The 16,380-nt window shown below is 34.0% G+C and overlaps 1 protein-coding gene across 1 annotated transcript in view; it reads left to right on the top strand.

Moving 5' to 3' along the window:
* parp8 (poly (ADP-ribose) polymerase family, member 8) overlaps positions 1 to 16,380 on the top strand; it is a 104,494-nt gene that overhangs the window by 52,951 nt on the left and 35,163 nt on the right. The window contains exons 6-7 of the mRNA XM_015365111.2: positions 1,136 to 1,204; positions 10,593 to 10,687. Coding sequence (XP_015220597.1) covers positions 1,136 to 1,204; positions 10,593 to 10,687 — 164 coding nt within the window. The remainder of the gene's footprint in view (positions 1 to 1,135; positions 1,205 to 10,592; positions 10,688 to 16,380) is intronic.

Raw genomic sequence — 16,380 nt, 5'->3', positions numbered from 1 at the left:
AGCTAATTATGTTTGTAAAAAGAGGTACAGGTGTTATACATCTTAAGAGAAAGGCAATGTCTGGTTGACCTAAAGAGCATGAGATTTTTGTCACCTCTCCTGGTCAGTGTAATCTTTAGATCTCAGTCCTATTTAAAAAAAATGGGAAACATGGAGCTCAGTGTCACACCTAATTACCATCACCACAACTTTGCATGAAGATGATCTTGCAGGAAGAATGGGATCGGATTAAGCTGTAAATATTTCCAAACCTTGTGAAATATGTGCCATGTCATGTTCAAGCTGTACCTCTCAGGCAGAGATCAGCTCTTCATGTTACTACTATACAGAAATATTATAGAACACTATGTTCCACTGGAGAAGACCCATCCTGTTCAATGTAGTGTTCAAAGTAGCAAGTGGTATGTCCTTTGTGTGCTGTGGCATTGGAAATAATTATAATGTATAAGAACTCACAAGAAGCAGCAAACCTCAGTAATGTGACAATTTAGACAGTCTTCAGGATTTGCAGGGAGTGGCTAGCAAATAAAACACCAACACAGTTATGAACACAAAACTATTGAACCAAATTGACAGATGGCATATTTTATGTCTTATGAAAACATACTGAATGATCCTGTTTCCCTACAGTCATCTCAGAAAATCTAGAGGAACGGATGCTGTGACTTGTTCTGTCTGAAGTGAACTTGGGGTATTTAATTGGCTTTGGTAGAGCAGTTTAAAATAACTATTAGCCTCCCTCAAAATTTGTGTATTATAACATTGATTTCTCTTAATATATACATATGAATTGATGTCTTACTTTCTCTGACAACATGCAAACAGTACAGTAATTGTGAAGTATTGGTTTTCCAGTATATTTCAGATTATAATTCTAATCAGCTGTTAACTGAAAAGCTTCAACTCCACTTTCCTTTTGGAATTTTAGTTGGTGTTATTATTTCTGTGGAATAATTAACATTCTCTATTTCTTACCATTTACTTGAAGTCATAACTTAAAAGTACCAAAATAAATAAAGAAGGCAAATAATGGATATTTATATATTATTAATATGTTTAACAATTATGTTCTGCATTTTATATCTGATATTTATTAGATCTGTGTGGGAGTTAATCACTTATGTTTGTCTTTTAGTGCCATAATGCCATAGAGGAAGATTCTGAAGGGGACAATGACTCAGAAGAATTTTATTACGGTGGTCAGGTGAGTGGGCTGAAGATCAACTCACATCTAACCTCACTCTTATGACTGTGACTTTGTAATAGTGTGTAGTTGCTGCGCACACATCAAGCTTATTAAAGAGTTTATATTTTTGGCTTATAATCTTTGTTTAATAGCGTTCGCGCTTTGTAGTTAAACCTATAGTGGTCAGATGATTTATTTGATAAAGTATCCAAAATAAATAAATACTTAGTTGACTCCAATTTTAGCATCCATATTAATAGAGGACAAAAACTTGGAAACACCTGGGTAAATGATTGTCACCAAGTATTAAAAGCAAGAGCTTCCACAAAGTTGTGGCTTACTTGATAATTATGAAGCAATAAACATTCCAGCATGCTTAGGGTGTAAAATGCTGTATTAAAGGATACGTCTAGCTGCCTGCTGTATAATTATGGCTAGCATGGCTGCAAGTGGTGTGATTGCTACTGTATGGCACATTTAGCAGGAATTCCAATCTACAAGACCACTCAACTTGCGGATGTTTCATGAACGGTGGTTTCTAAGGTAATTTCATTATCATTTCTTGTGATGTCATCTTTCTTAGAGATACATAATAATTATTCTGGATAATTATTATTAATATCAATAATTATTATTAATTATTATGGAACTCCAAGAGAAAATTATGATCAGCAAAGGGCAGCAGTGGGTATACTGCAGTGCATACTCCAGGATCATGATATCCATTTATTAATTAGACGTGCAAGGCAAAACAGGCAAGCAACCACAATGGAATTGACTGCAAATTTCAGCCTAGGGTGCAAGCAGACAGTTTTTCAAAAACAGTCAGTTAAGAACCCCACAGAGAATGCCACATGGATACTCTTATGATCAGAGGCAAGCGGCCAGGACAGTCCCAAAAATGAATCAGACTGAAGATAGCAGTGAGGCAGATCTTCTTCCTTTGTTCTCAGTGTGCACAATGGGAGTTTTATAAACCACAGGAATCTCAAAGAATAGGAGCAAGCATCTGTTATTAAAGACACGTTTAGATGGGGGTGGCTGGCTAAGTATTCCCCACCTCTAACTTTCCAACCCTTATTTGATTAATGAATTGCAAATGCAGTAATTGATTATTATTTAGAGAAGTGTGTTTGCATCTCCCTTGAATCTTCCTGCCTTTTTCCCCCCTTGGAGAAGTGAAAGAAAGGGGTAGTTTTAGTGTGAACAGTAAAAATTAAATCGGTCTCCAATACCATACTGTAACCAGAAAAGTTCCTGTTTCAGCCTTAAAAAGAGAATATTAGCAAATGATTGCTTTTTCTTACACAAAAGCTTTAACTGGCATGTCATAATAGCTCATAGCATTGACAATATTTTTAATTTTAGTATACATTCAATTTCTATCTACATTCTGCATATAGCTACTTTGTACTGTGCACTTAAAATGTAACATGTATGAATGTAAAAAAAAGACTTTTCTATAGAGTTTATATAAGTAACGCAATAATCACGAGACAGCTAAAAAAACAAAGTCTGGTTTGGTAAATGTTTGGTGTTTGTTGGTTTGCCATATGTTATTCACACTTCACTAAATCATTAATGAAATACCTCAGCCCTGGAAGAACTTTTTCAAACAGCACAATTGTTTGTTTAGGATATTGTGATCAAAAGAAGTGGTAATGTCACACCCTGAAATAGAGTTAAATAAAGTAATAATATAAATAAAAAAATAAAGTTATATCTTGGGTGGTGTTGGGTCAACATCACAGAGCTGTATGACAGTGGAAATGTGAAAAAAGATTTGGTGACACAAGTTATGGGTTATACCATATCTGACCAACATGTTTCCAGTATTTGCTTTTAAATATTGTTCTCTTTTGTACACGTATTGTATTAGTATTTAAACTGGATATACACTTAAAATAAAATAATGAGTATACTATATTGAGATTTATATAAATTGTATATATCACAGTATGTTAAGTCTTAAAATAATAATAATAATAATAATAATAATAATAATAGTAATTGCTTACACTTATATAGCGCTTTTCTGGACACTCCACTCAAAGCGGTTTATAGGTAATGAGGACTCCCCTTCACCTCCACCAATGTGCAGCATCCACCTGGATGATGCGACAGCAGCCATAGTGCGCCAGAACGCTCACCACACATCAGCTATTAGTGGGGAGGAGAGCAGAGTAATGAAGCCAATTCATAGATGGGGATTATTAGGAAGGCATGATTGGTAAGGGCCAATGGGAAATTTGGCCAGGATGTCGGGGTTACACCCCTACTCTTTTCGAGAAACACCCTGGGATTTTTAATGACTACAGGGAGTCAGGACCTCGGTTTTAGGTCTCTTCCGAAGGACGGCTCTGTTTACAGAATAATGTCCCCGTCATTATACTGGGGCACAAAGGTCCCGCATGGACCGCAGGTTGAGCGCCCCCTGCTGGCCCCACTAACACCTCTTCCAGCAGCAACTTAGTTTTTCCCAGGAGGTCTCCCATCCAGGTACTATCCAGGCTCACACATGCTTAGCTTCAGTGTGTCGCCAGTTGTGAATTGCAGAGTGATATGGCTGCTAAAATACTGAGGGTGGAGATGAATGTTTTGCATTGGAATACCAGTATTCTCTGTGTGTTTGCATTAGTAGTAAAATTATATCTGTTTGCTATATCTTAATGTAACCACATTCTAAAATACAATTAGATATTACTGTATTTAAGTAATAAAAAGTAATAAAAATTAAATACAATTTCTGAAAGTCACAAATAGCCATCTTTTAAACAACATTGGTTTGAAAGAAAACAAAACCACAGGAGCATCTATAGAAATATGTCCAGTCCACACACATAGAGCCTCTATAGAACTCCTGATGTTCTAATTTGGTGACAAAGAAAAAGTAAAACAGCCTATAGCAGCGGACTAACTAGTTTACAAAGGTCCAGAGGCTTCATTCTAACATAACTGTATCTAAACTGATCATTTAAAACAGAACAAACACATTACGGTGTTTTCGTTCATTTACAGTGTTCATTCAGATGCAAGTAAATCTTGGGCTAGTTTTTGGGCTCAGATGGGGGAAACCTCTCATACGTGAAAGACATTTACACAAAGAAGTCTGAAATGTCATGCTCCATGTGACTTTGAAGATTGAGATGTCATTTTTTACACAAAATACATTAACAAGACTCATTCTCAAACATATTCTTTCTTAGATAAAGTATGATACTGTATGGTTTTAAAGCCTCTACAGTATGTGTATAATTTATTTTAATAATCAAAATCTAAAATAAAAGTGTCTTTTCCCTAATTACCCTTTACTTATATTAGCATTAAGACAAATATAGATTATTTCAATGTATATGTAAACCTGAAAGAAACATCATGGTACAGATAACAAAGCTGTTTTTATACATCTGACTGACTCATATTTTTTTGTAAAACAGCCCTACATTTGTTTTTAATATTAATTTAATATTTAACTGGTATGTATAAAATTATTAAATATGTCAATATAGTATACAAAGTTAATTTTATTACAGGAGAAAATTATCTCCATTAGGCTGGGCATTGGCTGGGATTCAAACCCAGGCGTTTCACATGACTTACAGAATTCTTAAACTGAACCACCAATGCCCCATACTGACAGGGTTACAGTATAGTAAATCATTCTCTGAGTCATAAAAAACTACAGATTATCTTTTAACATATTGCTTTTAAATAAAACATTTCTAAAGCCAAATAAATAAATCAAAATGGTTTTCTAATGACTGTTTATACACAAATACAAATAATTCTATATACTAGATTTAATGAAAAGGAAACAAAAGGGTCAGTTAGTGTTACTGTACAATATGACTAGCTCAGGAAAGCATTAATGGATTTATACACATTTTTATTATTAAATAAATAAGAATTTGGTGGTTTTACAAAGTAGTGCAGTCCTGTGTCAGATAATTTGAAAAAATAAAAAGATGTTGGCCATTACCATGCGGTGTAATGTGGCAAGTTCTTTGTGGTATGGCACATTATGCCTAGAGCATTCTGAAAAGCTGCATCTGTAAAAGTATAGGTTGGTATAGTTCTGAATATTTGTCTCATGCAGTGATGAAAGATTTCACAGTACCTCCTACAGATCAATACCAACATTGCTGTTGTACCTGTTCTGTTGTTATAGAAGCTGTTTTCCTTCCCTGTTCCTTAATTTATAGGAATCTACTGTTCCTATCAGTACAGCTTAAACTTATGTCTAAAAAGATTATTGATATGAGGTAAGAAATATTAGAATGTGCAAATTGTTGGGCTTGAGAATTTGAATGCATTGTTTTATGCATTATTAGCACAATGCTAGCCTCTGGCTTTTATCTGTTTTTTTAAGACCCAGGAGTTATGTTGTAATTCTGTGTGTAAAGAAATGTTTCCTGTGTTCTGCTCTAGACCTGTTTAAACTTGTCTTCCATTGGTTCTCCCTGGGCCTAGTGTTTATATTGAATTTTGACAAGTAACTGCAGGTCACCTACTGTAGGATGTTCAGGAGTTTATGCATTTCAGCCAAATCAGCCTTACCTGATTTTGTTCTGCACTTACGAGATGTCATTCTTTTAACTGACCCTCAAATAACACATGCCGTTTATTATATTATTACAAGTAGCAGAGTTGACCTTTGTTATACTTTTTCAATCATAATAGTGGCTATTTTAAGTGAGATGATCAAAGCTAAAAACAGTATTTTATGTATGTCTTGGTTTATAATCCAAACATTACTTTCCTTGATTTATTTTACTTTTTATAACCTAACATTCTATTTGCCTTCCTATTGCTTTTTTACATTTTGGAGATTTTATATTTGGTACAAGTCAAAGGTCAGAAAGTTCAAGGAGATTGCATCCTGATTTTAATTTTAATGATCTATCTACCATATTTTCTTTACTACTCTAAAATTTATGTTGCTTTAAAATCTTAAAATGTAAGATGATTACAATTGGTATGTCATGGCCTAACATTTATGTAAATTGGGTACAAATTGCATCCAAAGTATAACTTGTGGGCTGCACCACCAGTAAACTGATATTAGTTACTTTTTTTGAAAGTGTAAGAAAATTGTATTATAAGCAATGTTCCTTCTAATTTGTAATGGCCTGTGTGTGCACAAATTTCAAGTTGTGCAAATTTTTTTCCCAGTAACAAAAACGTGTGCGTGCTAAATTGAGTGTATGTAATATTGTAAACATTCAATTATTTGTGTTAATGTAGTCATCCTCATATAAGCATGAAGATCCAAAAGACCAGGACAGCGATTCAACAAGCCCAGTCATAGAGACTGAGTGTCGAGCGAGCATGAGCAGTGAGGTACAAGACTACGAGAGCATAGATATCGATTATCAAGTAGCAATAATAATGCACACAGCCAAGTTGGGCCTTTCGCAGCCAGTCTCATGGGGTCAATTTATCAGTTTTCAGTTGACGACCGTGTTTGTTTTATTATTATCATTAAAAAAAAAGATTGTGTACAGTTCAATTTCCTACGCACACTGATTTCATAACCTGTGTGCACGCACACATGCGCACAGCTTAGAGGGAACATTGATTATAAGTACTCCTGTTATTCTCTGCTTTTGCTCTGTATTAAATAAAGATGTTCAAGTTGGGGAGCCATGTCAGTGTGCATTAGCTGCATAGGAACAAGTCAAGCTTACTTCTATGCTGAAAATAGAAGAAATGCTTTTACTTGCTCATTAAATAAAGAACTTTCATAGATTTGAGATTGATTTTGCCTTCCTCGAAACTGAGGGTATTTCCTGTTATATTGATGTTTACTTCTTAATATTGATTTTGGGAAATTCATAAAGCTGAGAATAGAGTACTTTTTTAAAGTGAGAATTCAGCGCTGGGAATTTGGACTAAATGAACAAAAAACATAGCATTATTCCCTGTGTACCTTCTTAAGACAGTCCAATACGTTTGGAGCTTGTGCCTGCTTGTTCAGGTCTGGGCTATGTAATAATTTTTTGAAGTGGAGAAACATACTGTAAACAGGGCCCTTTTCAAAATGCCAGGAGTGGAAAGTTGAAAGAAGGCTTTTGCCAGCATACAACACTTAGGGCCTTACTAATGAATAAATGCATGCACTGCAACTGCTACTTGACAATAACCATAATCATACTATGAAGCAAAAATCTCAGTTAAATATAGGTTAAACTATGCTATGCAGAATCACCCCAAAGCTACAGTACTGGAATGAAAATGCTTTTTTGAGGAACTAGAATAAAAAAATCAAATAAAATTGTCAATATACTGTATGCTCTATGATGATTTATTTTTTTAAATAACTGCTTTGTGAAGATTTTATTTCTCTCTCAAGTTCTATGAGTGCTCTAAACAGATAAATGTGAAAGCAAGTGCTGTTACTTTTTGGAAGAATCCCAAATATGGTTTTGTCCTATGCCATCTTTCCCCCATTGGCATTTAGTTAGATATGATACGGAATCCTAAGCCTTTGCTACAGTTTGTCAGAATAGCAAAAGGTAAGAGTCCAAGTTTGATGTTACCCACATGGGCTTGCTATCTAAACAGAGTGTAAAAAAGTCTGTATATGTGAACCCCCCCACTGACATCACATATCCATCTCTTATGCTATGTAAAGACTCTGCAGAGTTACTGACTTTACTATCTTCTCATCCTGTTTTTGACTTCAGCAATTCTTATAGCAATATGTGGCAAGTGACTGCTGATTTAATAAATTTAAATCAATTGTGATGGACTGCTTACAGTTTGTAACAGTAACATAGGTTTTTCCACTGGTATCTACTCATTTCTTATAATTCTCCTGAGACTCTTAAATTTAATAGCTTGGACTGTTTTATCAGTACTTAATTGCAAAAATGATCCTTTTTAACTTCACCTTAATTCCACGCACAAGACATTTAAAAAAACATCTAAGCATGTGAAGTGGTACTGTAGGTAATGTGTATCTATATGAATATACAGTAGATGATTATATATACAGTTTGTAACTATATAATTTACATAATATATATTATTAACTCTGTAAATCAGATCTAGGTAATTTAATTTAGGCAAATTGCATTGTGGTTTTTGAACATCACATTTCAATTTTATATAAAGATACAACAGCTTTATTTTTCCGAAATTAAAGTTGATTGTCAAAGTGCAGCAGATTTATTATGTCATTGTTTTGGTCAGTGATCTGTCAAAGTGATCTTTTTTACGGTGCATATATTTGGAGCAAACAGACCAATCACCTGAATTTTCTGTAATGGAGACATATTTTGAATAGCAGGTGCAATACATTGCAAAAATATAATTTGCAAAAGTTTACCTATGGGAACTTGCAATATTAAGGTATACAGAAGGCACATTAATAATTGTCTTGCTGAATGCAATTAAGACTTTTGGCATCATGGTGAATTACCCTAAATAATCCAGAATCTGAAAAAGCGCAACAGAGAACTTATTATACAGCTATTTTTTTTAGAATTCTTGCTGATTAGAGTTTTCTGTGACTCATTTTTCACTGTCTTTCACCATGAAAAATGACAGTTTTCCCATACGTAGCAGGATAGGAAAAACAATGATTACTGCAGTATGAATAAAGGTCTAAGTTGCGTATCTGTATGTTTGTTGCACAGTATGTGCAGTACACAGGATGCTTAATAAAGTAAATGAAAAACAATGGTATAATGAAAACTAAATACTGTACTCCATGATCCTCTTTGTATGTGTAGTAGATTTAATTGATACATTCTGCAGCTTATCCATAAATTATTCATTATATTATTAACTATTCATTTCTTTGAACAGGCCAACTCCAAAATATTTCCCAAAGCCAAAAGGGAACAGCACTTCCATGTATTTGGATTAATCAATATAATTGACAGAAAACAGCTGTCCAAAAAAACAGAAGAATTGGGGTGCTTTGGATTTAGAAGACTGTGTGTGTTTCTAAATGTGAAAATTACCTGATGGCTTGAAGGAATGTTTTAAACACTTCAACCTTTATGTAGTGCTTGCAATAACATATAGATGTGAAGTTGTACTCTGAATCCAATGTATGTATAAAATACCATAGATTAAATACATCTATACTCACAGAAAATTGTATGATCCAAAAAGCATGGAATGTTGTAAAATGAATGTGTAAGAACCTAGTTAGAGCATTCAGTTCTGCTGTAATACATTTCCACAGTGCAAATTGTATAGAACAGAATTTATTAATAATTGTATTTTTTTTTTTACAATGCAGGCATGAATTAGAGTATAAACAATAATACAGAATCTAGTCACAGTAAACTGGACCATATTTCTGCCTGAGATTGTCAGTCTTTATTCAGCTTCTATACATATCTCCCATGTTATCATGGACTGTGATATACCACGTATATTTTTTTTGTTTTGTGCAGTAATTGATTTATTGATTAAAATAACGAGTGGCAAGGATGTGAAGCATTCTGGTGGTGGTAGTGGTACTGAAGAAAAAGATAGTTATTACTGTGGAACAAAAATGTGATGTGAAAAAGTGGTGTGAGAGGAGCAAGAGAATATGGTGTCATTTGCACAGCTGAATTTGCCGAGTCCATGCTGCGGACTATTCTTGCCAACAGTGACAAAATGAAGGAATACTGCGCTTGTGCAGTGCAGTTGATAAAATTTAATGGATTTTATAAAATAGCATTTTAAATAACAACAATGTACCAAATTGTTAATCATGATAGTCTTATCATCTTCCCTTTAACCTCCTAATTCCCGCTGTATCAGTGCTTATTATGATGTGAGCTTTCTGGAACATAAGGTTCTTCAGCAATGCAGCTATAGTGTTACCGCGGAACTGACAGTGTGTGACATCATCGTGAAAGTGGAGGGACTAAAATTTCAAAGGGCTGGATATGTGGCAAGAAAAACAGATCATTGATAGTTCAAGACAATAACAAACCAGAACAAAAATGACCAGTAAGATCTGTAGTAAGATGGCAAGATGTAATCCGTACATTAAGAGTTTTTTCCAGCAGTGCATCAATCAAGGCTGTGATGGTGGTTTCTGTATTGTGTATAGATGGATATAGGTGGTAAATAAATGTTGCACTTTGAATAACTGTAATATCTGCACTGATGTTGTAGCTCTATACAATCTTTTGTAATTTTTACAAATGAGGCTAAGAATGCTTCAAACTTATCTGTTCTCTGTGCTGTATATAACTAAAAACTATTCATGCTCTGTTTAAGCTTACTAAAACACTGTTATTGTTTTAATCCTCTGCTAGGACAGGAAGTGCAGTTTAAGAGTTTTAAACAATTAGCCAATTTCAATTACACATGTTGCGTTTTTTGTGTGTGTGGAGGGTTTGTAACTTTAAGGTAGAAACGTCATCAGTCATCTCATCTCCCGTCTCTTTTCCAGGTTAACTATGATGGAGAACTCCACAAGCATCCACAGCTTGAGGCTGATTTAGCAGCAGTGAGAGAAATATATGGACCTCATGCAGTATCTCTCAGGTACAAAAAAAGTAAAAGTTTTCTCTTCTCTCTAAAACTTCTGCTAAGAGAATATTTTTTTTCTAAAAGCAATTGATTGTAAATGTTACTGATGTTTAAGACCTATTCAATAAATAGTGTTATTTGAATGAAATAATTTTATGTTGCTATTTATTTTTTCAAAGTAATTTCAAGATATTTTTAAATTATTTTAAGAATATTTAAGTATATAAGAATATTTTAAAGAATAAAGAAGAAGCAATAATTGCAAATGTGATTGGTTTGGATTTTATGTGCTGTTAGAGCTTCATCATTGCACCATAATAAACATACTTTTGCTCATTATTTCTACAACAAAATAGAGTGACATGGTTTGTCCCTAAAATATAGCTTTTTTATTGCATCAGTTTCTCATACTGCATATACTAATATAGACCTATAAGTCCCATAAATCTTAATAATTGAAGGAAGACAGTACTCATTTTTATTAGTGATAAATGCCTTTTGAATCATTCAGTTGGCAGTGTTGTAAAAATAAGAATGTAATAGACTCTGACAAACAGCTATGGTTGGTAAAGATTTTCATGGACTTCTGAGTTTTTCAAACAGTAAGTGTAAAGTGTAGACTGATCTTAATAGCCCAGGAGGTGCAGGTTTGAGACTTGCTTCATGTTACTAGCTAATGGTGAGTGTGGTTACCCAAGCAGTGGCACACAATTGGAAGAGCATCACCAGGGGTAGAGCTGAGAGTAGCTGGACATAAAGGATTTGCTGGATGAGTAACAAGGAACATGTCATCTGTCTTCATTCTCCACCTGCGGGACAGCATGGGGATTAATGGTGTGAGCTAAAGACATAAACAATCGATGTGTATAAAATGAAACCTGCTAAAAGATTATTAGAACATATCCTTGCATGTAATGTACAGTACATGTATAATTTATTCACATTAAATAACATTAATGTATGTATCAAATAAGCACATAAACATTTCACAGTGCTTCATGAACTGTTTGAAATGAACATTTCTGAGGTTAAAGAAGTGTGTTCCATGCATTGTTTTAAGCTTTAATGCACTTTTGGAAAATAAATTACTCTTTTATGACAAGTGCTATTTAATAAAACATGATATGCATGATTAAGTTTTGTGCCAAGGTAATGTTACAATACTCAAAATTGTGAGAGGCATTAAAATGCAAAAAATGTGTTTGGTTCCAATCCACCTCTCAGAGTATTCATATTTTACAATGAAATGTAACAATCAGGTCAAACTTAATTAGTACCACTAGAAAATATCATTTTAATTATGTCCTATTCACTTATTTTGCAGGGACTGAATTGTAAGAAATAGAATAAAACACAACACACCAGCCTTGGGATTTGCTTGAATTGTTAAGATTCATGCTGCACTTACTGAATAATGAACTCTGTGAATGGAAATGATTGTGCAAATTATTTTTTTAAATCATGGTAACTTGCAGGCTCACTATGCTACTCCCCAGTCGGGTATTGTGCTGTGCCAAAAGACCGAGTTCTCCACCACAGCACAATTCTACACTTCTGTAATATGCTTGTTGCACTGAGCCTCGTCACGTATACAGTATAGACTAGTGGGAAATCATACAGACTGTGTAATTGTATGGACCCAATGACAGGGCCAACAGAATGGAAATGTTTATAAAAATGAGTTGGTTTTATAGCATGTGACATTTAAAAATAACTACTAAAACTATTTAAAATTGATACATTGGTGTTCCCAGTAACTTGAAAAATTAAATAATGAGATTGACAGGAAGTTGTGAAGAATTCACCTTGTATGACCTAATCTAGTACAGTGAGTTAAGAAAGATGATTAGGAATGAATGTACAAAAATAGTTGACAGTTCTGCTGCAGACTACTGCCCATGCATAACATGAATGTCTGATTGCTCACTACTGCATATACTGTACCATATATATATTTGTATTTGGGAAAACAGTATCCCTTCCTGACCTGTCTGTGTTAAGATAGGATTGTCTATGTTAGGATTACTTTCACTGTTTAGTCATGCAAACAACTTATATAAAAGAATTTAGTTTAAAGCGCTATCTTTTGTGGCCTTTGAACAATGTTTACCTCCTTTCAGGTATTTTTCAGATATATTCCACTCTTGTCACCCTTATTAAGGAGGTGTATTATCTCCTTTACCCTTTTCTTAAACTTTATAGTCACATGTCACATTTCATAAACAAGGCATTTTAGGGACAACCTTTTTGTGTGTCAGGTCATATACTTGTATGAACATAACAGCAGTTACAAATAAGAGGTGGCTGGTTGGTAATCTTGCTCATTTCGTAATTAGTAACTAATTCAATAAAGGATCTCTTCCTGCCATTTCTTGAAAGACGTTAGCATATCAGATTCAACAATATGGCTGGGTGGTTTGTTCCATACTCCTACAACTCTCTGGGGTAAATATGTGTCTCCTGTTTTAAGTTTTGTTCAGAATGAAAGTCTGTTGCACTCTGCCGTGTTGTCTTACACACCCAGATATCAAACTGAATGTCTCATTATAGGTCTGTTGCTGAAAGAAACAATTAAACTATTAATAAGTGATAAGTGAATATAAAAAAAAACTGTTTACTCTAGATTGTGTTTACTCTTTGTTACAAGTCTCAGGCAGAGGTGGAAGTAACAGGTAGCATTACTGTTAATTAATTAAAAACTGTTAAATTAGGGAAAATAAAGATGCAGAATAGAGTTAGCTGTGGCTTCTGGTCTTCCTCATTTAATTTTGAGGTAAAACACATGGTTACATTTGACTGCTGTATACCTGCGGCAAAATTCTAACCAGCTGTCAAACTCCAGTACTACAGTTTGCTGTTTTTAATGGAAGTACTGTATATTGAGTTTTTAACCATGGCTGTGTGTCCCTTAAACAACATATTAAAGAAAATAAATGAGGAAGACCAAAAGCTGCAGATAACTGTATCCTTTGTCTTTATATCATATTGATTGTCCCGTAATATAGACATGGCAGAAAAAAGCAATGAAATTATTAGTTGACAAAATAATGTAAAAAACTGCTTGCTCTTGCTAGCTGGGAAAGGTACTGAGTTTCAGCATAGCTCTCTGCTGTGACTGCTGTGAATAATGATGTAGAATGTGATAACCTGCTTTTTTATTTCTGTGCCCAGACAGCCAACAGCATTTTCTCTCGTACTACATTGCTGTGATGGATGAACAGGCTTCCAGCCTTTCTCTTTGGTTGTCTTGCCATGTGTAGCTGCTGATTTATGGGTTGCAGAACACAGAACCTGCCGTAACACCACTAGTCTCCCAGCTCTGTGCAGAAAGTCCACTGAGGTCATCTTTGCCACTATGATTACCATCATGCTAGTTACTAAACAGATGGAACTAAAATGTTGTTTAGCCTCTAAGCTTTCAGTTAAACCTTTTATCTTAATCCTTCATCTTCCAGCAGGGAATTTGTCTGTAAAATGTAATGAGCCAAATTAACACCAGAAAGCAATCTGCTAAGCTTTAGGACCTTGGTCATTTTTAATATCTCACTGAGCCAGTGCATGCCTCCAGTTGTAAAAAAAAAAAGTAATATAATCTACTTTTCATCTCATCAAACTCACTGTGGTGATGCATCTGCACCCATGGTGTAGTTTAATGTCCTGATTTAATGAAAAGATTTAATACCTTGATATTGACATCAGGGCAGGCGTTCTGCTCAATCTTGGGTAATCAAAGTACAACATTATTTCTCTCTGAAACAAAGGACATCAAACTTTATTTCAGATCAACCATATTTTTATGTTGCAAACAATTATTTTGCATATTTTATTTGAATAACATTAGAACAATTACAAATGAGAATTTTTTAGATAGAGCACCATGCAATTCTGAGGTCTTGTTATGGCAATATGATTTTGCAATATAAATGATCTGTTTTGGAATCAGATGGATGGGCCAGGATTATAAAATGCAAATAAGTTTAGAAAAGCCAAATATTGACAGCTCGGCTTCTTTTTCTGTTGACTTATTTGTCTACATGTACAGTATTTATATAAGAATATCTTATAGGCTTTAGTATGAATATATGTAATATTTGTTTCTTATATTTCTTTTCTGATAATAAAACACTTTTGCAGCAAAAATCAAAAGATTGTTGAAAATTAAATGAGATCCCAAATGGTTGAAAGTAGTGATGTTGGAAAGTATACAAAATACATTTCAGGAAAAAGTAAAAAATCTTATAGTTCCCTGGTTTAGTGTAGTTCTGAATTGTCTGTAGATGGAAAAAAGGGTGATGTTTATTAAGAACTCAACATTTTACAATTTAGGGAGTAGAATTTAAGAACAGAAACGGTTACAGTTTGACTATATCATGGTGACCTAATGGAAAGGAACAGTCACTCTGAGCTACAATTTCAAATATCAGTGAAACATAGTTCAGTTACTTCAGTTAGGTTTCATGCTTGATTACACAAATCTTATTTTACCAGTTTTTGTTCCTTTTTTTAAGTGTATCATAGATCTTCATCATTCCATTCTTAGATGCTAGTGTACAAACATTTTAGATGTTCAGCAATCACATGCACATACAGAAGGTGTCTTTTTTACCGAAGTGTATTGCATGTGCATCTTAAGTATGTAAGTTTAAATAAAGGATATTTCATATATAGTAGCACATCGAACGAGATACTGCTGCTTGCAGTATTAAACCAGTGGCATTGGTTTCCTTCTCTTGCAGTTACTTTTTTTCAGTCTTCATAATGCACCTGAAAAGATACATATTCGTACCATCTTGGAGAATATTGCAATAAAATCCTTACAGATTACACTGAAAAAAATAATAAACTGAAAAACTTAAAGATGTGTAAGGATCATCTATCAATGTTTGAGGAATTAAGGATATTAAGTGTAGTGCCTCCTCCATTGCAGGACAGTCCTGAAAATTGCCAAATCTGAATTTTACCCAAAACCTTTTACCCAAATGTTTTGGCATATGTTGTTCTGATAATTGAAGAATGTAAATGTTCCTTCTTAGATCCCAATGTTTTTAGACATGGTAATTTATCACTGTGTTTTACTTTTATAAAAAAAAACTCCCTTATCTTTTGCTTTGGCAAGCATAGTGTTTTGCTGCTGGTGAAATGCCAGGAAGTCACAGAAATATGTTAGCTTCAGCAACTCAAATGTTATTACCTACAAAAACTTAGAACACTAATTATTAGATCTTGACGATAAGAACTTAATATAATATTAGTTTAGTTTTATTATTCAATATGCTCTGTATTTATTTTAACATACAGTATATTGTTTGTCATTGCCTTTGCTATTTAATTTTTTCATCTTCTATAGTACATGCACTGTTTCGATGTTATGTGCTAGGTATGTTTGGATTATTTTCATGTAAGCAATTAATCCCTGGGTCTGATCATGTGTTTCATGTGTTTCGTCATGAAACATACCTGTAAATTCCCAAGGCCAGCAAACCTACAACTTCAGCTTTTTATGTTTCCTCGCATTACTTATTTAGTTCTAAGTTTTTATTATCAGAAATGGAGGGAGGATAAAGTCTAAAATATTACAATCTTGATCTAGCCTTTAGAATTTTATGTTACCAGGCAAAGACTCAACAGCAGATAAAATTTTGATCTTATCTTAACAGGTGTATTGGGTATATATAATAAAGGTACCCTGGATTTGTCCTTGTGTTACA

The sequence above is a fragment of the Lepisosteus oculatus genome, chromosome 3 (assembly GCF_040954835.1).
Source record: "Lepisosteus oculatus isolate fLepOcu1 chromosome 3, fLepOcu1.hap2, whole genome shotgun sequence".
Classification (NCBI taxonomy): Eukaryota; Metazoa; Chordata; class Actinopteri; order Semionotiformes; family Lepisosteidae; genus Lepisosteus; species Lepisosteus oculatus.
Note: the sequence above shows the minus strand (reverse complement) of the source record. Positions and strands in the feature narration are given on the sequence as shown.